This window comes from Pistacia vera, unplaced genomic scaffold, assembly GCF_008641045.1.
Source record: "Pistacia vera cultivar Batoury unplaced genomic scaffold, PisVer_v2 Contig828, whole genome shotgun sequence".
Taxonomy (NCBI): domain Eukaryota; kingdom Viridiplantae; phylum Streptophyta; class Magnoliopsida; order Sapindales; family Anacardiaceae; genus Pistacia; species Pistacia vera.
The window spans coordinates 1-24,420 of NW_022196699.1; the positions used below are offsets into that span (position 1 = coordinate 1).

The 24,420-nt window shown below is 34.5% G+C and overlaps 2 protein-coding genes across 3 annotated transcripts; both read left to right on the forward strand.

Annotated features, from left to right (window-relative positions):
• Positions 1 to 1,162: 1,162 nt before the first annotated feature.
• Positions 1,163 to 5,637, forward strand: LOC116117953 (KIN14B-interacting protein At4g14310-like). Of its 2 annotated transcripts, none has more exons than XM_031403935.1 (4): positions 1,163 to 2,871; positions 3,446 to 4,059; positions 4,398 to 4,929; positions 5,558 to 5,637. In XM_031403935.1, exons 1-3 carry the CDS (start codon positions 1,228 to 1,230, stop codon positions 4,927 to 4,929), a joined length of 2,790 nt encoding a protein of 929 aa, XP_031259795.1. In that variant the 5' UTR covers positions 1,163 to 1,227; the 3' UTR covers positions 5,558 to 5,637. The 2 variants fall into 2 exon arrangements, with proteins under 2 accessions (XP_031259795.1, XP_031259796.1); XM_031403936.1 differs by lacking the exon at positions 5,558 to 5,637 and adding an exon at positions 5,202 to 5,427.
• A 13,961-nt stretch (positions 5,638 to 19,598) lies between these two features.
• Positions 19,599 to 20,323, forward strand: LOC116117954 (long-chain-alcohol oxidase FAO1-like). The gene is made up of 2 exons (XM_031403937.1): positions 19,599 to 19,943; positions 20,021 to 20,323. Exons 1-2 carry the CDS (start codon positions 19,725 to 19,727, stop codon positions 20,321 to 20,323), a joined length of 522 nt encoding a protein of 173 aa, XP_031259797.1. The 5' UTR covers positions 19,599 to 19,724.
• Positions 20,324 to 24,420: the final 4,097 nt, after the last annotated feature.

Here is a 24,420-nt window from a genome sequence, read left to right on the forward strand (position 1 = left end):
GCAAGAAATTAAGGTTGGAGAATGAAAGACAGATGTTAGAGAAGCCATGTCGGTTTAAGGGTTTTGGGTACACTATGCGAACACTAGAAAAATAAAAATTTGGTTTTGCAAAATATTGTTGTTGTTCCAGAGCGTGTGTGTGGTGTGGGTGCTGGGTGGTAAAAGAAGTGAAAGGAGAGACAGGAACCAATCACATGAAGAAAACTGATCTACTTTTGTCATGTTTCTGCTTCTTCTTTCTCTCCGTAGAATCTTCTAAATTCTAATGCTTATTTTGATACCCGCCCAGCAACCTTTTATTACTGCTCAATTACAGGGTATTGTTACAATACCGGAAAGCCCCTTTTTTTTTCTTTTTATTTAATTTTTCCACTCTTAATATCAATTGAGGGTGAATTTTCAATAAATATTAAATAAAATGAATGATGAGACATCCTTGTTCAAGATTTAAGATATATCGACACAAATTAAAGATAGAATGAAGTAGTTATTGACGTACTTCTAATAAAGATGACTAAATGCCAGCTTTGAATGATAAATCCCAAGAATCATGCATTATGAACATTGTGTTAGTATTTAACTACTTATGGGTGGCCGAGTGATTCGGTGAGATTTTTAGGTATATTATCGAAAATGTATTCATCAGCTGTTAATAGGGATAGCCACTAGCAGCTGAAGCTTTTACCTAACTTGTAGTTTCAGGATCCTGAAAAATTAGTTGAACTGTGCGTAAATTGGTCTAGATATCCCTGGTCATTAAAAAAAAAAAAAAAAAGTTGTTTTATATAAAGAATAATGATATGCTTACTATTAAATCATATATATAACTAGACATATAACATAAGCGTATGTCTCAATTATAAGTATTACATTATTTTTATATAAAAGAGTTAACTTTTATCATTACAGTCTTCTCAAATAATTTGATTGGGTAATGTTTAGATTTATTATCCACTGGACAGGCCCATCCAAAGCCCAATTATGGCCCACCACTAAGCCCAACTAAGGATCGTCTAAGAAAAAGGCCCAATGTAATTTGAAATGAGTAAAGCCCAATCCAAGAAGTCAATAAAATAACCCTCGCAAAAAGTTTGAAACTCAAAATGACATCCATTTTCCCGCCCATTCTCCCACCCCTTTACATTTTAAACTCAAAACGCATACAAAATCATTTCATATTCTTAAATTATTTTCTTGCCATCTATCAACTAATTTACCAAAATACCCATGTCTTCTTTACCTTCTCACCGGCAAAGGGACCGCGGCGGTGGAACCAAACCCCTAACCCCAAATTCAATCTCCAACAAGAACTCTAATTCAGCTCTCAAGAAATCTTCCTCAGGAAAAGAAAACCCTAGGCCTGCTCTTCGGCCCCAGAAACCCACGATGCGCTCAGTGCCACGTGTTGAGAAATCGGCTGGAGAAAACAGCGATTCACGCGTTCGGTGGTCCACTTCATCGGCCCCAAGAGGTAGGAGCCAGAGTCCATCTGAATTTATTAGGGTTTTTAGTGATATGAAGAAGGATAAGGTTTCTAGGGTTTCTGTTGAGAAAAAAGGGTCTAGGGATTTGAATGTGAAAAGGACTGAATTGGGTAGTCATGAGAAAAGGCGTTTTAGTGATTTCAAAGAAAATAATGGGATTGGTTTTAAGATGGAGAAAAAGTGTGAAAAAGAGATGAATTCAAGTGGGGTTAGGGTTTTAGGTAGTAGTTGTAAAAAAGATGTTACTTTTACCTCAACTTTGGAGAAATCAAATGGAGTTATTAGTGTTAATGGAAACACTGAGAGGTATGATGAAAAGGGTCGTTCATATTTAGGTTCCAAAGTTGAGATTTGTGGTAAAGATGTTAGCTTGAAACGTGATGATAAGGTTGAAAAGATTGATGCTTGTGTTGATTTGGGTTTAAAGGAATCTGATCAGAAATCTTTTAGTGATTCCAAGGTTTTGGAGACTTTTAAAGAGAAGGGTGTCAATGAAGAAGGTTCAAGTGCTCAGGTTGGAATCAAATATCCTAGTAAGCTTCATGAGAAGCTTACCTTCTTAGAAGGAAAGGTGAAGAGAATTGCTTCAGATATCAAGAGGACTAAAGAAATGTTGGATATGAATAACCCGGATGCCACAAAGGTGATTCTTTCTGATATTCAGGAAAAGATATCGGGGATTGAGAAGGCAATGGGTAGTGCCGCAGGTGATTCTGAGGGTAAAATTGCTGGGGTGAAACATGTGGGAAATGATAATGCAGGTAGCAACATTGCTGAGAAGAGTAAATGTAAAAGAATGGAAAGTGTGAACAGTTTGGGTAATGAATTGAAGAGTGAGGAATTGGAGGCTAGGTTGTTCCCCCATCATAAGTTGCTCAGAAATCGAATCCCGCTGAAATCATCATCAGGGAGCTCTCAAAGTCTTGAACCCAACACTGTTGGACCCAGTAACAACTTAAAGGTGGAGAAGTTGTTGAGTCCTGTTGAGGACAACCCAATAGCTTTAGAATTTTTGGCTTCATTGGATAAGGATCAAATTGCAGTTACCTCAACTGATGGACAGGGTGGTTTGGACTTAGAGTGTTGTGAAGTTCTTGAAACAGATGAGGCTGCAAATTCAGGAGAACAAGGTTTGTCAAACATGTTCAATGGTAAAGGTAATGCAGACCTCATTCTTACAACTGATGAAAGGTTTGATGAGTTTGAAGATCAGGAGAATGTACCAGGAAATATAACTGGGGAGGAGACTGAAGATAGTTGCATTTATCAGCTGAATGAAATAGGCCTAAAGACTTCAACTGGAGGATGGTTTGTCTCAGAAGGAGAGTCAGTTCTTCTTGCTCATAATGATGGCTCGTGCTCCTTCTATGATATAGCTAACTGTGAGGTACATAATCTTGTCTGTGTTTAAGGATGTTCATATGAGTCTCTTTGTTAATATTATCAAGTTGCTAACATTTCTGGTAAATGGAATGTTCACTTTAATCAGAACTGTTGCATGCTACTTTCCTAAAGAATTTGCAGATTTTACTAATGCTTCCTTATAATATTTCTGAATGTATATCATAATAGTTTTCTGCGGGCTGACTATTAAAACACCATCTCAAGTTTGGAATAAATTAAATAGTTATAAACTTTATCGCTTAAGCAATTTAACACATATCGCTTAAGAGATAAGCCTATGTCGCTTAAGCGATAGGCTTATATTGCTTAAGCGAATGGTTATTTAGTAAAGAATTTGAAACTTCATGGTTATTTAGTTTATTCCAAACTTGAAATGGTATTTTAATTAATTTTCCCAGTTTTCTGGACTCTTAACTCTTCAAGCCAAAGCATGTTTGTACCACAGTTAGACAGGCAGAAATCCATAATTTTTTATTTAAATAATGTTTTCATGGATGTAAACTAACTAATGGAATAGCACCTTGGATGTGTTTAATGATGATCCATCACTGTTTCAGGATAAGGCTGTGTACAAGCCCCCAGCAGGAGTTTCACCTACAATCTGGAGAGATTGTTGGATAATTCGTGCAGCTAGTGCAGATGGCTGCTCAGGAAGATATGTTGTGGCTGCATCTGCTGGTAATACTCTAGATTCAGGATTTTGTTCATGGGATTTTTACACCAAAGATGTCCGAGCTTTCCATGTTGAAGATGGAGGAACAACCACTTCAAGAACAGTTCTTGCTCCTTTACCTAATAACAATGTGTATAGTAGAAATGCTTTGTCCAGTGTTTTGCCACCAGAAAGTCAGCAATGGTGGTATAAACCATGTGGGCCTCTTATTGTCTCAACTGCCAGCTCTCAGAGGGTTGTCAAAATCAATGACATCCGAGACGGTGAGCAAATAATGAAATGGGAGGTTCAAAAGCCTGTGTTAACAATGGATTATTCTAGCCCTTTGCAATGGAGAAACAGAGGGAAAGTGGTTATAGCTGAATCTGAATCAATATCCTTGTGGGATGTTAACTCTCTAAATCCTGAACCATTACTATCTGTTTCTTCTGGCCGAAAAATCTCAGCTCTTCATGTTAACAATACTGATGCTGAATTGGGTGGAGGGGTTCGACAAAGGTGAGACTTTACTCCGTGCTTTCACTAGTTGTATCAATTTTCATGTTATATTTCTGGATTTGTTTGTTCGCTTACTGCTCTCTCAGATGCTCTTTCCCGCATATTCTTTTATGCATGATTGATGGGTTTCTATTATTTATCTTCTGATTGTGCTTTCTTGTCTCACCTCAATTTTTTATTTTTTTTCCCTCCTACTTATCATGCCACTTGTAGGAGATAATACTGCCATCGCTAAGTACATGAATGTAGTAGTTAATGTAAAAATTGGATGAACATATCGAGAAGCTATAATGTAATATGCTTTGTTGCTTCTAAAATAATTATTTTTTGGAATACAGAGTAACGTCTGCGGAAGCTGAAGGAAATGATGGTGTTTTCTGCACTCATGATTCCATTAACATCTTGGACTTCCGCCATCCCACTGGTGTTGGCCTTAAGATTCCAAAATTTGGTATCAATGTGCAGTCAGTTTATTCTCGTGGGGATTCAGTCTTTCTTGGTTGCAGTAACATAAGGTCAGCAGTAAAAAAGCAGTCCTCTTCACAGGTGCAGCAATTCTCATTGCGGAAACAAAGGCTATTTAGCACTTACTCCCTGCCAGAATCGAGTGCTCACCCAAGTCACTCAGCAATAACACAAGTTTGGGGAAATTCGAATCTGGTCATGGGTGTTTCTGGGCTTGGACTGTTTGTTTTTGATGCACTGGTGGATGATGGATTGCAATCCTTCACAAATGAGTTCAACAGTAACCAAAAAGTCAGAGAAATTATTGGCCCAGATGATTTGTATGCCCCTTCTTTCGATTACCTAGCATCTCGAGTTCTTCTAATATCTAGAGATCGCCCGGCATCATGGAGGCACTTATTTTAGGTATGATACATGCTTTTAAATTGTTCTTATAATGTCCCTGCATAGAACTATAAACATGACTATGTGTTCTTCTAATGTTTTGTTATTTATTGCATGCTTTTGTAAACATTAAAAGTGAATTTATGTGACAGAAGCAGTGCTTCCAGCTGCTTGATTAGGGAAATTGTTCTAATCCTTAGCTTTTGGCATATTTGGAAAGGACGGATGAAAGCTTTAAAATTTTAACGATACTGTGCATAATTAATGTCTCTTTAAATTTTTCTGTTGACAAGATTTATAGCCATCCAACAAATTGTCGACATTTATAATCAAAGGTCGGTTTGGTGAGAGGAACAGCACACTTTTTACAGTGGCATTCACACTGTTTCCAGTATTCTGATTCTCAAATTTGACGTCTGGGAGAAGTATTAATAGCCAATTAAATATCACTGTTTGTCTTCATCTGGGAAGATTGTGAGTCGCAAATGGAAATCTTTATTGATGAATGCAAATAAATAGAGAAAGATTTTCGTGAATGACTTTTAGGAGCTTTTTGTCAGTGAAATTTCCCATTATGTTTATTTTGTTTGATTTTTTTTTCATTATGGTTTTTTCTCTTTGATTGATTGATTGATTCTATTACTTGCAGGAGAATGTTTGATTTAATTATATGATAATGATAAGAATCTGCACATTTGAAATCAGAGCTTAATGAGTCTTCAGAATGTTGTGTTGGTGGTTTGGAATTGGAATCAAAATTTTAAGCCCACCTCTTTTGACTTTAGAATGAATAGTTAGCATCACTGTCTTTTAAACTATTAATTTTATAAAGTTACCTTTAAATAAATTTGATTATGATAATAGGAATTACAAAATGTTTTTATATTAAACGTAAATTTAATAATTAAGTCATTTAATATAACTGGCTTAATTCAACCACTGATCAACAGATCATTTCTTAATTTTTCTAAAAAATTATTAATTAATTAATAGTTTATTTAATAATAATTATAATTATTTTTATTTGCTTCAAATTATTTTTATTAAGTATTTATCAAAATATTGTTTTATAACTTTAAATTATTTTTTTTGGTCATTATATATGTAATAGTAGTTTGAAAATCAAATTAAAAAAAAAAAAATTCACAAACCCATATATAAAATTCTTGAAAAGCACTATAATTTTAAAAATAAAGTTCACCAACATTTTAGAATTAATATTTTAAAATTGCATTAACCTCCAATAACTCATAATGCAAAATTTAAACTGCCCATCAATGTGAAATTTACAGGTTTCATAAATTATTAGAGTCGAAATAAATAATCTTTATTGTCAATGCAACTACAATAGAACCTCAAAGGTTTTATATATTCATAATATTGTGACTAATTAAATTTATTATTATAAGGATGATATAATTTAATAGAGGTGAAGGTATAAGAATTATTGTTTTGATTTTTTATTTTATAAATCATGTTTTAGTAGTATTAGGATAGTATGGAAATGAATATTAAAAAGTCATTGTAAAATTGAGTGATCAGATTCGACAACTTCACTATACTAATTAAATGGATATTAATGTCTTCCTCAGTTATCCAAATGAGCAATAAGTCGTGTATGTTTTAACTGAAGAAAAAATTATTACTTGAATTAGACAAAAAGAGGAAGAAGATAATCTTGAGGATGATAGTATGAAAATACCAAAAATTTCATGCCAAAAAGCTCTAAACATGATTGAGAATTTGAAATATTTTGGTTTTAACAAGAATGTGTCCATGCTGACGGCTTATTACGTATCCGCAAGATAAAAAATATGGTAACAACTTTAAAGCATAAATCATTGTCTTAAACAACTTTAGATATATATTTTATTTCATCTTAAACTTTTAAGGTAATATAGCATATATTTTTTACAATATACATATAATTACTACTATGCAGAGGCAAGTTCTTCAAGACGGGACCTAGAAAAATTATAACTTATTACAATATGAAATTTATTCTTATTTATAACTGGTCTAAGTTGGGACCATAATTTTTTATGACTACATGAAGATTATTCTTATATAGAGTATCACCATAGAGAGATTTTACTGTAATAACTAATTAATTAGTTACAGAGAGATTAGTCAAATAATAACAAAAGAATTAATTAACAAAAAAAAAAAAAAAACACACTAAAAAATCTACAACATTTAATCGACTCATACTAACTACTAATTTTGATGAAAATCTACAGGGATCATACCTTTCCAATGCGATAGGGATAGGCATTTTCCTCACCCCATTAGGGATTGGCCTGAAAGGGAGTAAAGATTCCCCAAAACTGTCCAAGGTGGAGACGGGCCCGAGCCAAGGCCCAATGACATTCCCCGGCCTCAGGGATGGGATGGGCCGGGGACAGAGGTGGTCATGTCAAACTATTATGCTTAATTATTTTTTAAATCTTTCTATTAAAACTAACTATTACTTAATTCTTACAACCTTAATAATATTTTTTTCCTTATATATATATTTTCCACAACTATATTTGTTTTGCCTCCATGGTTTAATTAATTCACCATAATTAACTTTTTTTCCCTTTCTTGAGATGATAGAGCTTAGGAAAGTTGATATTAATTTAGAAAATATTTACTTGTTTATATATTCAACATTTTATATCTTCTTATTATAATCAAAATTAATTGGGATTTTTTAAAAATTAATCTACCAGTAGTGACAAAGATGAATAAGGAAAAAAATGGAAGAGATTCATAAGCTTTTCTTTCTTTTCTATTGACTAATCATGTTGAAAATTAAACCAAACTATTAATATGAGTGCCAAAGAGATGACAAACCCTGAAAGATAGTGTGAGATTAAGTTAATTTAAAAAAATATATATATATCTTATATTTGAAGGCGAGGCGAGGCGGGTCAGGGATGGGAGTCCCCACTTCCCCGCAGGCCAGGCTTGGGGACTCCCCTACATCCCCGTCCCGAGGATGGGTCGAGCTCGAGGAATCCCCTTGGGCCAGGTTCGGAGATAGGGGCCCCTAGCCCCGTGTCCATCCTTACACTTAGGGGTGTTCACGAGCCGAATTTTTGGCTTAACAAGCTCGGCTCGTGAAAGGGGATTAATAATCGAGCAGAGCCAAGCTGCAGATTTTATGGCTCGGCTCAGCTCGTGAAGGATTTAGGAATATTTCGAGCCGGCTCGCGAGCCAACTCCAAAAAATTCAATTTTTTTTTTTTAAATTTCCTGGGCAGCATGCAGGTTTGAATGTCTAATGCTTTTTGTTAAATTGTCATGATTCATTTTCATTTTTCGCCATCCTCAAACAACTTCTAAATTCTACAGATTGTAATTTTTTTCTTCTCATGTCCTCATACATCACCCAACAATTAAACCTACTTAAAATAAATATTAAATGAAATGCTACTGCTATTAACAATTTATCATTCAACATACTGTATGTACCACAAATTAAGTTAAGTGAACTAAAAGTTTTTTGTTTAGTTCACTTGATTTAATTAAGTTTTCATCAAAACAAAATGGTGGGTTAGCATAACTATACATCAAGTGACATCCCCATCCATCAAAAAATATATATAACAGCAAAAGATAATTGGTTGTATGTCCATTATAGCCCCACTCTTCCTACAAACAAATTAATGTGAAACACAGTAAGTACAATTGTCATCTTTTATAAACCGTACAGATGAAAATGCAAACCTGAACACAAAACTAATAAATATAGACCTACAGAATCCTACTGCCACAGCCAATAACTCACGGGTGAATAAACCAAGCTGCTGACTCCCATCACCTAACAGAACATGAAGCTGAATCTCCAAGTGATCCTCCTCTTTCTAAAATGAAAAAGAGATAAAAATAATCTGTAGGTTAGAATAAAGTAATTTTAAATATTGAATTAAACAAAACATGTAATCAATGGAACTTACTTTGCACCATTTCTTCACTCCATTCAAAGTGCGACACTAGTCACATCCACATAACAACATCTCTACCGTAGCTGGTGACAAAAAAGCTCGGTAGCTATCAATAAACCTGCTCTCAGCATTGAATGCAGACTCCTAAGCAACCGTAATGATTGGGATGGCTAGTATCTTACGAGCCATCGTAGACAATATAGGATAGTTGGTTGAATTTGCCTTCCACCACTGTAAGGCATCAAATGAGTCATGATCCCCCACACACTTATGGCATCCCTCTCCCAGATAACAGTCCAACTTAGACTTACTAAGCTCAACAGTTTCAACCACGTCTAGAAAACTGCTAAAATCATCCTAGGCCTCGGCTCTCTCAACCGCAACCACCTCACCAATGGCTCCATGTCCATCCCCTTGTGATGTAGAAGCACGAGCGATAGTCACACCTTGATTAGCTTGAACATACTCCCCATATAACTCATACAATGCATCGCGGACCGTCATCATATTTGGCCGCGCTTCTGCCTCAGAATACATCTTAGGGAATGCCCACTGAATAACTCTCATTTTCAACCGAGGATCCAATACAGCAGCCACAGACATCAACACATTACATTCCCCCCAATTTTTATCAAACTTCTCTTTCATTTTCCTAACCATTACTCTAATAAAATCATCTTCAGATTCACTTTTACTATCCAACATACATTTCACTACACACACCTCCTTCATGAATAAATTAGACATCGGATAATCACTTCCTGAAATGAGTTTGGTTGAACCACTTAATACTTTTAAAATTTCACAAACTTTCTCCACTTTTTCTCAATCCTCGTCACTCGGATTATTATGATAATTGATATCCCTCTCTTTCAATCTTGGAAAAACCTTTTTGAACTTAATTGTCGTTGCCAACATTTCATAGGTAGAATTTCACCTTGTTTTACAATGGAGAATAAGTTTCCGATACGACAATTTAAGTTGTTGAACAATCTCAGAAAATACCTTAAGCTTACTTTCTGAACTGCTGATATACAACACACTCTCATGGATGTCGTCAATGATGTGCCTAATTTGATAAAGTCCATCTTGAACAATCAGGTTCAAGATGTGTGCACAACATCTCACATGAAACAATTTACCTCCACAAAGGAGTTTCCCCGAAACTTCAAAAATTTTCTTCAAAACCTTAATCGCAACATCATTACTTGAAGCATTATCTGCAAAAATAGTATATACCTTATTTTCAATTCCCCATCCCATTAGGCAGTTGAAAATGTCGTCCGCAATCGCAATACCAGTCCGAGGAGGAGGTAGACGAACAAAGTTGAGGATTCGTCTATTCAGCCTCCAAGTACTATCTGTCCAATGCCCGGTCAACACCATATACTCCATCTTATGATTCCCTGAATTCCATAAGTCTGTAGTCAAACTGATTTTTGTCACATTCTTCAACAAAGTCTTCAATTTGGCCTTCTCACTTTCATATACCTTCATACAATCTTTTTTACAAGTATAGCAGGAAATCGGAGTCCATCCAGGAATCCCATACTCATCATATTGTTCAAGCCCTCTTCCTCCACAACTGTAAATGGATGCTCATGCATGAGCACCCAATGGGCAATCAATTCCCTCATTTTCAACATGTCAAACTTCCCACTTAAAGCTGGCAAAATAGTAGTTGCAACATCATTACCGGCACTCGGAAAACTAATATGTTGTTACCTCATGGAAGCTTTTCTCCGAAAACACCGACTTAAATGTCTATTAAAATGGGTGGTGCTTCCGGTGGCATTAATACACAACTTTACTTTGCAATGGATACACTCTGCCTTTTTGGTGCCATTAGGGAGCACCACCTCCTTGAACTTCGTCCATACCATTGATGTCTTCGCTCTTTTTTTCTTCTGAATTGGATTTTCATTTTCATCACCATTATCTGGGCTACTAATACTTTGCTCTGTATTTATTGTGGTTGCATTCAAGTTAAGGTTACCGCCAAGTGTATTGGTTATTGTATCTTGTATTGTAGAGGTACTTGAGGAATTATCCTCCATTTACAAACCTATAAATGGAAAAAAAAAAAATCATCAATTTAATGCAAAACCAATATGAAATAATGTAAAACTATTACATTGCACACACATCAAACCAATACATTATACATTGCACACCAATATTAATTGTCACAAATACATCCCAACATTCATTTATTCTTTAATTAGAGATGTTGGTTGAAGAATTAAATGCTCTATTTATTCATTCAAACCTATTTATTCTTTAAATGACTTTGTAGAATTATATGTGCCTATTTATTCTACTACATAAATCATAATGTCTTTAATACAATTTAGAATTATATGTCTTATGCCTATTTATTCTACCAAATTAAAGATTTCTTCAAAACGCACAAAGCCCCTAGTCCCCACCACCAAACACAATTTAGTCTTCACTACCCTTTACCCTTTTGCAATTTAATATATAACAAAGCCCCTTTACCCTTTTGCAATATACTCTTCACTACCCTATACCTTTATGCAATTTACTCTTCACTGCCCTTTACCATTCAGCAATTTTAATTCCTCAACTCTGGTTAGTCTAAGGAGGACTAACATGATTACTAGACCCACCTTTGAAAAGATTCTTTAGAGATTTATAAACCTAAGTTAGTTGGAAAGAGATTTATAAACCATCAGATTTATAAATCTATTTCCAACTTTTTAGTCCAAGATTTCTCCGCCTAATATGCCAAATAATTTTATATTTTATTGTTATACTTTTCAAACTATCCTTTCGGACACTTTCCAAGAGCACCAGAAAACTTTCTTTTTCATTCTAAACATTATCATCCATAATATTACACTGTCATTTACCTTTTTGCCATTTTACATTACATTGCCCTTTACCCTTTTGCCATTTTGCATTACAATGCCCTTTACCCTTTTGCAATTTAAGCATCATTGCCCTTGACCCTTTTGCAATTTAATATATAACAAAGCCCCCAGTCCCCACCACCAAATGCAGAACCACAACGACAAACAAATTTATAAATTTCCCTTCTACTATTTACTATAAAACAAATTCCCACAAGTAGAAGTCCATAACCATAACCACAACCACAACCACAGTCCACAAACAAATTAACAAACTCCTTTGCAATTTCAATTTTGTCCCACAAGTCCACAACACAACACAACCACAACCACAAACAATAAAAAATTCAGTAAAGCAATTTAAACAAACAATGAAACAGACTGGCAATTTACACGGCAGACTGCTCTTCACAAACAGTACATAAACATTATCCAGGAATCCAGGATACCAGATCAAGGGCTCAACGATTCTTGTATGGGTTTCACAGCAACACCACGACAGTCAACAACCACAACACGGTAGACTGCTCTTCCTTGAATTATTTCACCGAAAAAAGCCCGCTGTTACAGACAAAGAATTCACGAAAAACTAACTTAAAATTTCATTGACATTGTTCACAAAAATCAATCACATATGGGTTTCACAAGCAACAACAACCGAAGAACAAAGCCAAAACAAACAACCTTACCCCGAGAAATCGACGATCGACGGCGTTGCAGATTTGTTTCATAGCGAATAGAGAAATGCAAAGAAATCACAGCGAACAGAGAAATGTGACGAAAATCCGACAAAGAAGACAGTGTCTAAATCTGATGACGAAAATCCGACTGGAAGTTGTGCTGATGACTGCGACGAAAATTGTGACTTTGGGATTAGTTTTACAGCAAGTGTTCATCTGTCGACGAAAATCGACGATTTGGGGATTTTAATAACGGGGGCCATTTTGTTATTTTTTAAAACTTTGTTGCATAATTTTCAATTCAATCCCATTACTTCAAAAAACCCCCCGATTTTTCTAGCCAGCCTTGGCTCGCGAGCCTAACAAGCTGAGCATGACTCGAACTCGGCTCGTTCTATCTCATGAACCGAGCCGAGCCAACTCATTATCAGACGAATCGAGCCGTTAACGAGCCGAACTCGAGTCGAGCCGAGCCATCTCGCGAGCGGCTAGGTTCGTTAAGCACTCTTACCTACACTGTAATTATGTTACTACTAATTAAAATAAAAAGTTATGTTATTATTTTAACTTTTAGGGGGCGTTTGGTTGGGGGTAATGTGGGATTACTAGAGTTATGTCATCTTATGTTACTTGATTACCACGTTTGGTTGTTAAGTAATATAAGATTCCGGTAATCTTCAAATACTAGTAGTAGTAACTGTTGGTAATATTGGAGGTAATCTCATTACTTCTATTTTCTTAGGTATTCTAAGATTACCAAGGTAATTTTTTTTTTTTACAATTCTACCTCTTATTAATAAAATTTTAGGACAATAGTGCCCTTATTTTTTAATTTATTTACATGAATATGACTTTTACTATTTCACCCCAATTAATTAACTTTTTTGACAAAATTACCCTTGAATTCAAAACAAATTGCAGCCCACCCAAGTCACCACCCCTACCCACCTACCGTTGGCAATTACCACCGCGGCCAGCCGCCATTGGAACGGTGCACAAAAGGCAGGAAATGGCCTCCATGGGCCGTTAGGTTGCCGGTGACCTGCGGTGGTTGCCAGCGGCCGACAGTGGCTGGGTTGGTGGGGATGCTTTGTTGATTTTCCAAACTTTTATTATAGGGTTGTTTTTGCTAAGTTTTTAAATGTAAGGGGGTTTATATAATCCAAATAATAATCAATATTAAAAAATAATATAATAATAATATTTAATTAGAAGACAATTCAATAATTTAAATAACATACTCACCAATTTATTCCTCCCAACCAAACATATTAATATAACATACCCACCAATTAACCAAGCACATTTTCCTAAAGATTCCTAGTAATTTTTAAGGTAATCTAACTTTTCAGTAATCTAATATTCCCTGAACCGAACGTCCCCTTAAAGTTAATGATTTTTCCTGCTCATAGTTTGGCGAGTATAAATTTTCTCATTCCTGATTTTTGAAACTAACATTTTTCTACCCGTCATCCAACGTAAACCGTTAACTTTAACAGGAGAAGAACAGTAAGGTCAATTCACTCAAATCTTAAATATTAAATAATTAAAATATAATTTCTGATAAACGTGGCAAAGCTTCTCGAAGAAGCTTCACCTCAATGAACGCACATGTCCATTGAAAAAAAATAACACAACCATAATTTTCTCTTATAGTGACTATTAAATTAGTTTGAGTTAATTGATTATTTAATAGGGGTAAGGTTGACATTTCAAAGGTCAAAGTAAGTCAAATGCCAGTTTGGATGGACGGAGAGTAACGTTGGGTGGACAAATCTTTCAAGATAAGTAGGAAAATGAACATTTGCCAAACTTTTCGTTGGAAAATGAATGTCATTCAGCCCTATCCTAAAATTTGATTATGCATTTTGTTCTTTTGAAGCCCGCAGGAAGGCAGTGGGACTTTAATTATAATTAATTGAAAGATTGAATGAAAAAAATTTATCAAATAGAAATCAAACATATGAAATTTGACAAAACATGATAAGTAGTATTAATGAACCTTAAAAAAATGTACTATTGTTGGTTTGTTGATTTACTAAATATCATCTTACATTTTTTTTATCTAAAACTTCATTGACAACTGATTTACGTCACTTCGACCCCACGAAGGACAACAAATCTTTATCTTATAATAATGTATTTTAATTGGAGTAAACCAAAATTTCAACCAGGTTTAAAAAAATTCAAAGTGATATCTTTAATTGTATTTATTCTAAATTCTCATATTTAAAATAATGTGTTTACTTTACTTTAACAAATTCTCAAATTTTCATTATAACTCGATGTATGTTAAAGTCGTCGATGTTTTCATTGGTAGAAAATGAGCTCATATTAGCAAAAAATGGCTTACGTTAGGAGTGTTCAAGTCAATGGTTTTGACCTCTTATGATCGATTCGAAGTCCAAAACTAGTTCGAGACACCATAAACTCTCCACAATCTTCTCTACAAAAATGATATCTTCACTTGCCAATCTCACTCGCCGTTTCAATCATCTTCAATAATCAATAACAATATTAGTTTAAGAGTAAAATCTGAAATAAAACAATATGAAATAGATTTCGGTAGACCAAAAATATCTGGATAAGTCTTTAACTAAGGTAGTTGTTTTGAGCTAGACGCAGCAGACTGATGTACACAAGTCGTTGGGAAAAAAAAAAGGAGTTAAAGTCATATCATTGTCTTTTCATTAGGGCAATATGAAGAAAACTGCGTTCAATACTCAGCGGTAAAGTTGTAAAGTTAACTCAACCACAGGATTCATGCAATACCTTACTGGGAGGTTTTCAATTGAATACGCCTAAAGTTAGTAGAACAAAAAAGAAACATAGATTTTAGAATAAAACACTTAAATCTCTTAATAAACGATATTTTTTGAAATGGTAATTCAGACACACAAAACCTTAATAAAATTAATAATTACCCTTGTTTTTTCTTCTCATACAATATAAGAATCTATATCTGATAATTGTCACATATGATACTTTTCATAAACATCATTCATTACAGAAGTGGTAAGTGTTTTATTTTAAAACCTGTGGGTCTATTTTTCGGTGCTAAACCTCAAGGGTGTCTAGTTATATCCTTTGTTGTTCATATGTTGAATTATCTTAATCCTCACTATTTATAAATAACAATATTTAATAATGTCACATCAAACTTATATTAGGGAGTAAACAAACTTTTTCCCACCTAGGGTTTTCCTTAATGACATTTCACTTAAAAGTTTTAAAATACCACTTCACCTAAAGTTAATATTCTGGTACTATCCAAAGCCGATTTCAGAACAAAAATTATCTCCATCACCACACTTGAACCTTCGGTCTCCTTACTAAACATCTCTCCCGCGGCACTTGATTTCTTGCTAATTTTGGTCACTGCAAAGCTAGGTGTTCTTGTTCTTAGGTGATTTCCACGACGAATATTCAATCGGTCATCATCATTCGATCCACCAGCCTCTATTCTACAAACTCTCCTTACTTGGCTCCTGATGACTTGTTGAACGCTGACTAAGAAAGTGAAGTGTATTTTGGGTATTAGCAGAATATAAACTTTGGGTGGGAAAGTGCTATTTTGAAACTTTTTGGGTGGAAAAGTGTCATTAAGGCAAACCTGGGTGGGAAAAAGTTTACTCAATATTAATTAAATAATAATTCTCATTAGAAATTTCCCCATTTTTTCTTCAAAGATAGTAGTCAACTGAAAAATTGGATAATGAATCTCGTGTATAGCTCAAAATACCCATAAAGTTAACTATGATTTATACTTTTGTGGGCATTTTGCAATTTTAAAACTACAGGGAGGTTTATATTTTGGGGTAAAGGCAAGGGGGTTTATAATTTGTCCTCACAATAAAAATAATAAATAAAAAAATAAATAAAAGTCAACTGGTTAACATTATCGCCGGGCAAATGAGGGAGAAAACAAAGAAGTAAAAAAAAAAAAAAATCAGAAATTTTAATTATAACTCATTGAATTATAGTGTCATGTTCATATTTATATGGTACGGTTTAGAAGATACACTCACATGTATTCCAACTAATTATAAGAGTACAAATGTACAATATTAATGTTGAAAAAATAAATTCTATAATTTTGTTTATTGAAACAAAATAATTTTATAAATCTAATTAAAGGACTACAAAAGGACCGAAAATTAGAAATAGGAAAAATTGAAGCAAAACCAATTAATAATTTAATAAATCTAATTTTTCTCTTTTCTTTCTTTTTCAACACCTAAATATAGATTATAAATCGAATCAACATTAATTAAATTTTTTAAAGTACCGCAAATATAGAATTTTCGGGCTATTGTTCGTCATCGAATTTGTCAAGCAGTGATTAGCGAAGAAGAAGGAAGAAGAATAGGAAAGGAAACCCCTGGAAATTAATTAGGTGGAAAGGAAAAAAAAAAAAAAAAAAACCTCAACCATTTAATTACCTTTCTTAATTAGTTACTATTAACGTAATAATAATGAATTAACAGAGGATTACGTGAGAAACAGAAATAGGTAATTAAATTTCATACGCTAAACATGAAAAGAAGGTTACATTTTGTTCATATATGATATATACATATATATTATAATACAGAGTAAACGAACATTTTCCCACCCAAGGTTTGGCGAATCTAGTGTGCCCACCCCTGGTTTCATAAATTGCATTTCCCACCCTTAAAGTAACACCACTATTTTTCTCTAAAAAATAATCTCCATATCTCAAATTTCTCTCAAATAACCACCAGAGAAGATCTCTGCTAAGCCAAAAGTCTGTGATTCCAACACCATTGGACCTCACTGACACCACCGTTAGCATCCCCTTATCCTCCTCACCAAAACCCCTAACTTTTCCATCCAATTGCACCTTGACGAGGTGCTAGAATTTGGTTGGAAAGACGTGACAAAACACGAAAACCTAAGGGAGAGGCAACGGTAATCGACGGTCAATTGCGATCAGCGATGTTGGGGGTTTTAGTGGGGGGAGGCTAGTGATGCTATTGGTGGTGTTGGGGGTGGTTTTCGGTGTCGGAATCTACCATAATTTGAATGAAACGTCGACTGAAACTAAGAGCGGTTGCCAACGATTGGGAGGTTCAATCAAGCGGGGAGGTTAGGGGTTTTGATGTGGGGGTTGAGGGAATTGTAATGGTGGTGTTTGGAGGCGTCAAAGACGCCAGAAATTTTCTGATGGGATAAATTTGAAATGTGAAGGGTTATTTTAAAATTTTTATCTTTAAAATGATAATTTTATCATTTTAATAGTTAAATTAAACAATTATTTATTAATTTAAATATGAGAATCTATAATTTATGAAACCAGATAGAAACTTGTAAATCTGCCAAACCTTGGGTGGGAAATTGTCGTTTACTTTATAATATATTATGAAGGGAATTCTGTCCATGTGCTAGCTACCAGATCGCAAGATAAAAGATATAAAGATTAAAGATTTGTTAATTAAAAAATAGATTTAATATGTATTGGTTCTGAATTATATTGCCAGCTGAATATGTTGTGTGATCGTGGACGGCCATGATTTAGATATGAGATATGTTTGAACTTATCGATTGGATTTGATTTCATCAGGAAACCATCCAATCAATGTGATTAAATGAAAGGGAACAGAAATACAAGGGCACGCATATTAATGAAGATCGTCAACTTATACCCGTAAAAGTTTTCTTTAAATTATGCACATTTAATTTGAGGGGCATGAGCATGACCCATTTTTTCTTTCAAATTCCCTTCTATATGAGGCATATAATATAATTAACCTAATCATATAGAATTATGGAAAATAATGGAAACTTCTACATAAAATTAGGTTGAATCATTTTTTGTTTCTTTGATGACCACAGATGTTCGGACCATCTTATGCACACCTCAACTAAATTTCCGAGATTCTAAAACTATCGGTCGAGTAAGAACTTCAGTGGTTACCTCTATTAGCATTTGATGAGAGACTCAAACGCAAGACCTCTTCAGTAATACATTCAAAAGTCTCTATCGAACCGTTCGACCACATAGAGATAGTTAAGTTGATTTATTCGTTTTCTTTCTATTCCTATAAAAGGTAGAAAAAATTAATGATGCAAAATTTCTACTTTGAATTTGAACCATTTCTTTTTAATCTATTTTCAACCTCCTCACTTTAATCACATGAATTCTTTACTTTGTAAATCCAGCTATCTCTTTCCCAAAAAGATAAACCCTAATTTATTGAGCATAATAAATATGATAATTTATCAAAATGGTTTTATTGGCTTGATATGGTAAGCAGCAGATTATGACTAATCAAAACGATCTAAACTTTACCTAAAACGCATTTGAAATATAGCAATTTCTAACCAAATCTATGAAAAAGTAACCAGAAAACCAACAAAAAAAGATAATTCAGGAGACATCTCTAGCATGGCGGAATCTAGATCGAGATGACTTGTACAAGTAGACAAGCAAACCCACCTGGCTTTCCGAATTTTTGAAGTTATTACAGGTTTTAAGAAATTAAGTAATTAATGATTAAATATAATCACGAATTTACTCCACCTAACTTTTAATTTTTCTTAAAACCTGGACCTAAATAAAACACGTAACCCTATACAAACATTAATCCCATCAATTATTTCTCTATCGCAAAATGTTCTCTAGCTCGATCTATACAAGCATGTGATAATAGCATCAGCAAGTTAAACGCATTTAATATTGTTTGGGAATTTTTCCTTTGATTTATTAGGTTTAGATAGAGCAGATAATATATGAAATACTGGCTGAGAGACTATTGGATGAACGATAGAAAAATTTATATACATAGAGAGAGAGAGAGAGAGAGAGAGAAATTATGGTTTGAAAGGTTTTAATTTCGACATTGATGGAATTGGGGTCAGGACTATGGAAACAACTAGAATTTCAGGTCCAGTGGGCGCTATCCCATCCAATGAAAGGTAGAATGAATAAGAAATAACGAGTGGTTCTCAATGGAGCAAGTAAATTAATTGGGAGATGAGAGAGAAAAAGGAAAGCATTAAATTGATAGGGAAAAAAAAAAAAGTTTGCGTCACGTAAAGCATTAAATTGATAGAGAAAAAAAAGTTTGTGTCACGTGTATATATATAGTACATGAAAAAGTTTATTATTTATATATTTTTAGGCGTATATAGTACGTGATATATGTCATTAAATTCCTCCACAAAAACAGTATATACAGTTACTGTACTCCCCTCGTTTATTCAATGTATATAAAGGGTGACGGACAAACCATATTTGTTTAATTTCAAGTGAAGAAGCAAAATAATATTATTGTATAAGAGTTTGAAGTGGAGAAGATAATCCAGAGATGGGAAAAGAATGCCACCCTTTGTTGAGTGGGAGGAGAAAAGCAAGAAGCAACTACAGCCATGGCTTCTCTTCAGCAGAGATGCAAACACTGGCCACCATTTGCGACACCATTTTACCTTCAATTCCCTTGGAGGAAAAACAAGACCATCCTGCAGGCAATAAGGCTTTGGAATATTTTTACAAAGCTTCTGGTTCTCAAGCTCCCATCCCTGACGAGGTAATTCACTGTTTCACCAACTCTTATTAATGCTTGAAAACTTGAGAAGAACACTAATTATTAATTAATTGATGCAGGTTGCTGAAATTTTAGTGAAAAGAGGCCTAATAGAAGCGGGGATCTTGATTAGAGTAATATTGATGATCCTTTCCACAAAGTTGGGCACGTTTTTGCTTTGTGGGTCGCTTTGTTTGAGCAAAAAATGGCCTTTCATCAACAGATTTTCGTGTATGTCATTCGAGAATCGGGAGAAGGTTCTACAAAAATGGTTCAAACATTGGTTTCTGACGCCCGTTCGAGTTGCATTTATGTACATAAAGGCTCTATGCCTCTTCGTTTTCTTATCCCGGGTAATTCTACTCTTCATTATCACTAGCTGAATTTTATTGATTTTATTATATATATTTAAAGCTTTCTTGATTGCTCAATACATTTCAATCAGATGCATTTTCATTAAATATTTGCATAATTCTGATGCAAAACCTAACGCTATTATAAGCGGTCAGAATTAATTTATAATTAAATAAACATTTCAGTTAAGTTTTTCGTTTTTCGTTTTTCTTGGGACACCCAAACAGGTCCTTATTTGTTTTCTTTCATTAATTCTCGGCAAGACATACGGCAGGGTAACAGAAACATATAGTAAAAAATTAATTCAGATAGTTTTGTTCCGACGACAATACATTTTATTTTATAATATAGGCTTAATGATTTTCACCCCAATCTATCTATAAATAAATGCAATTTATTGTGTGCTGTGTTCTAGCAACAGGCAACAGCATTACAGATTTATAGTGGCTACAATGTTTTATTTCTCTTAAAATAAAAGGGGAAACGCACTGTTTATGTGACTTTGAGCTTTAGCACAGCCAATTAATGGCCCAACCTCCACATCAAAATGTAGCATTTACAGATTGCTAGAATATGTCGGCCCAAGAAATTCTTGGGCATATGAGAATAGAACACACAACTTCACGAGCAAATGATCCTTTTATTTCAACTCAGGCCCGTTTACTAATGTTGGGCATAGAGGTGTTAACGAGCCGAGTCGAGTCGAGTTTTCAGCTTAACGAGCTCAGCTCGAGAAAGAGGAATAATGATCGAGCCGATTGCGAGCCGAGCCGAGCCACATCTTATATAGCTCGGCTCCTAAATGGCATATTTCAAGCCGACTCGCGAGCAGGCTTATCGAGCCGAGTTCAAGCCGGCTCGTGAGCCAACTCCAAAAAAATCAATTTTTTTTTTTTAATTCAAATTTTTGTTTTAAAATTTGCTAGGCCACAGCACGCAGGTCTGATTGTCTGAATGTCTGATGCTTTTTGTTAAATTTTCATGATTCATTTTCATTTTTCGCTAACCTCAAACAACTTCTAAATTCTACAGATTATAATTTTTGTCTTCTCCTGTCCTCATACATCATCCAACAATTAAACATACTTAAAATAAACATTAAATGAAATGCTACTGCTATTAACAATTTATCATTCAACATACTGTATGTACCACAAATTAAGTTAAGTGAACTCAAGGTTTTTTGTTTAGTTCACTTGACTTAATTAAGTTTTCATCAAAACAAAATAGGGGGTTAGCATAACTATACATCAAGTGACATCCCCATCCATCAAAAAATATATATAACAGCAAAAGATAATTGGTTGTATGTCCATTGTAGCCCCACTCCTTCTACAAACAAATTAATGTGAAACACATTAAATACAATTGCCATTTTATATAAACTGTAAAGATGAAAATGCAAACATGAACATAAAACTAATAAATATAGACCTACAGAATCCTACTGCCATAGCCAATAACTCACGGGGGAATCAACTAATCTGCTGACTCCCATCACCTGACAGAACAGGAAGTTGAATCTCCAAGTGATCCTCGTCTTTCTAAAATGAAAAAGGGATAAAAATAATCTGTAGGTTAGAATAAAGTAATTTTAATTATTGAATTAAACAAAACACGTAAGCAATGGAACTTACTTTGCACCCTTTCTTCACTCCATTCAAAGTGCGACACCAGTCACATCCACATAACAACATCTCCACCGTAAGGCATTGAATAAGTCATGATCCCCCACACACTTATAGCATCCCTCTCCCAAATAACAGTCCAACTCAGACTTACTAGGCTCAACAGTTTCAACTACGTCCAGAAAAGTGCTAAAATCATCCCAGGCCTCAGCTCCCTCAACTGCAACCACCTCACCAATGGCTCCATGTCCATCCCCTTGTGATGTAGAAGCACGGGCGATAGTCACACCTTGATTAGCTTGAACATACTCCCCATATAACTCATACAATGCATCCCGGACCGTCATCATATTTGCCCATCCTTCTGCCTTAGAATACATCTTAGGGAATGCCCACTGAATAACCCTCATTTTCAATCTAGGATCCAATACAACAGCCACATATATCAACACATCACATTCCCCCCAATATTTATCAAACTTCTGTTTCATTTTCCTAACCATTACTCTAATAAAATCATCTTTAGATTCACTTTTACTATCCAACATACATTTCACTATACACACCTCCTTCAAGAATAAATTAGACGTCAGATAATCACTTCCTGAAATGAGTTTGGTTGAACCACTGAATACTTTTAAAATTTCACAGACTTTCTCCACTTTCTCCTAATCCTCGTCACTCAAATTATTGTGATGATTGATATCCATCACTTTCAATCTTGGAAAAACCTTTTTGAACTTAATTGTCGTTGCCAACATTTCATAGGTAGAATTCCACCTTGTTTTACAATGGAGAATAAGTTTCCGATACGGCAATTTAAGTTGTTGAACAATCTCAAGAAAATACCTTCAGCCTACTTTCTGAACTGTTGATATACAACACACTCTCATAGATGTCGTCAATGATGTACCTAATTTGATGAAGTCCATCTTGAATAATCAGGTTCAAGATGTGTGCACAACATCTCACATGAAACAGTTTACCTCCACAAAGGAGTTTCCCTGAAACTTCAAATTTTCCTTCAAAACCTTAATCGCAACATCATTACTTAAAGCATTATCCACAGAAATAGCATATACCTTATTTTCAATTCCCCATCCCATTAGGCACTTGAAAATGCCGTTCGCAATCACAATACCAGTCCGGGAAGGAGGTAGATGAACAAAGTTGAGGATACGTCTATTCAGCCCCCAAATACTATATATCCAATGCTCGATCAACACCATATACTCCATCTTTTGATTCCTTGAATTCCATAAGTCTGTAGTCAAACTGATTTTTGTCACACTCTTCAACAAAGTCTTCAATTTGGCCTTCTCACTTTCATATACCTTTATACAATCTTTTTTACAAGTATGGCAGAAAACTGGAGTCCATCCAAGAATCCCATACTTCATCATATTGTTCAAGCCCTCTTCCTCCACAACTGTAAATGGATGCTCATGCATGCACCCAATGGGCGATCAATTCCCTCATTTTCGACATGTCAAACTTCCCACTTAAATTTGGCAAAATAGTAGTTGCAACATCATTACCGGCACTCAGAAAACTAATATGTTGTTGCCTCATGGAAGCTTTTCTCCTTAAACATCGGCTTAAATGTCTATTAAACTGGGTGGTGCTTCCGGTGTCATTAATACACAACTTGACTTTGTAATGGATACACTCTGCATTTTTGGTACTATTAGGGAGTACCACCTCCTTGAACTTCGTCCATACCACTGATGTCTTCGCTCTTTTTTGCTTCTGAAGTGGATTGTCATTTTCATCACCATTATTCGGGCTACTAATACTTTGCTCCGTATTTATTGTGGTTGCATTCAAGTTAAGGTTACCACCAGGTGTATTGGTAATTGTATCTTGTATTGTAGGGGTACTTGAGGAATTACACTCCATTTACAAATATATAAATGGAAAAAAAAAATCAGCAATTTAATGCAAAACCAATATGAAATAATGTCAAACTATTACATTGTACACACATCAAACTAATACATTATACATTGCATACTACTATTAATTGTCACCAATACATCCCAACATTCATTTATTCTTTAATTAGAGATGTTGGTTGAAGAATTAAATGCTCTATTTATTCATTCAAACCCATTTATTCTTTAAATGACTTTGTAGAATTATATGTCTTATGCCTATTTATTCTACTACATAAATCATAATGTCTTTAATACAATTTAGAATTATATTTTTTTATGCCTATTTATTCTACCAAATTAAAGATTCCTTCAAAACGCACAAAGCCCCTAGTCCCCACCACCAAACGCAATTTAGTTTTCACTGCCCTTTACCCATTTGCAATTTAATATATAACAAAACCCCTTTACCCTTTTGCAATTTACTCTTCACTGCCCTTTACCATTCAGCAATTTTAATTCCTCAACTCTGTTTAGTCTAAGGATTCCAAACATGATTACTAGACCCACCTTTGAAAAGATTCTTTAGAGATTTATAAACCTAAGTTAGTTGGAAAGAGATTT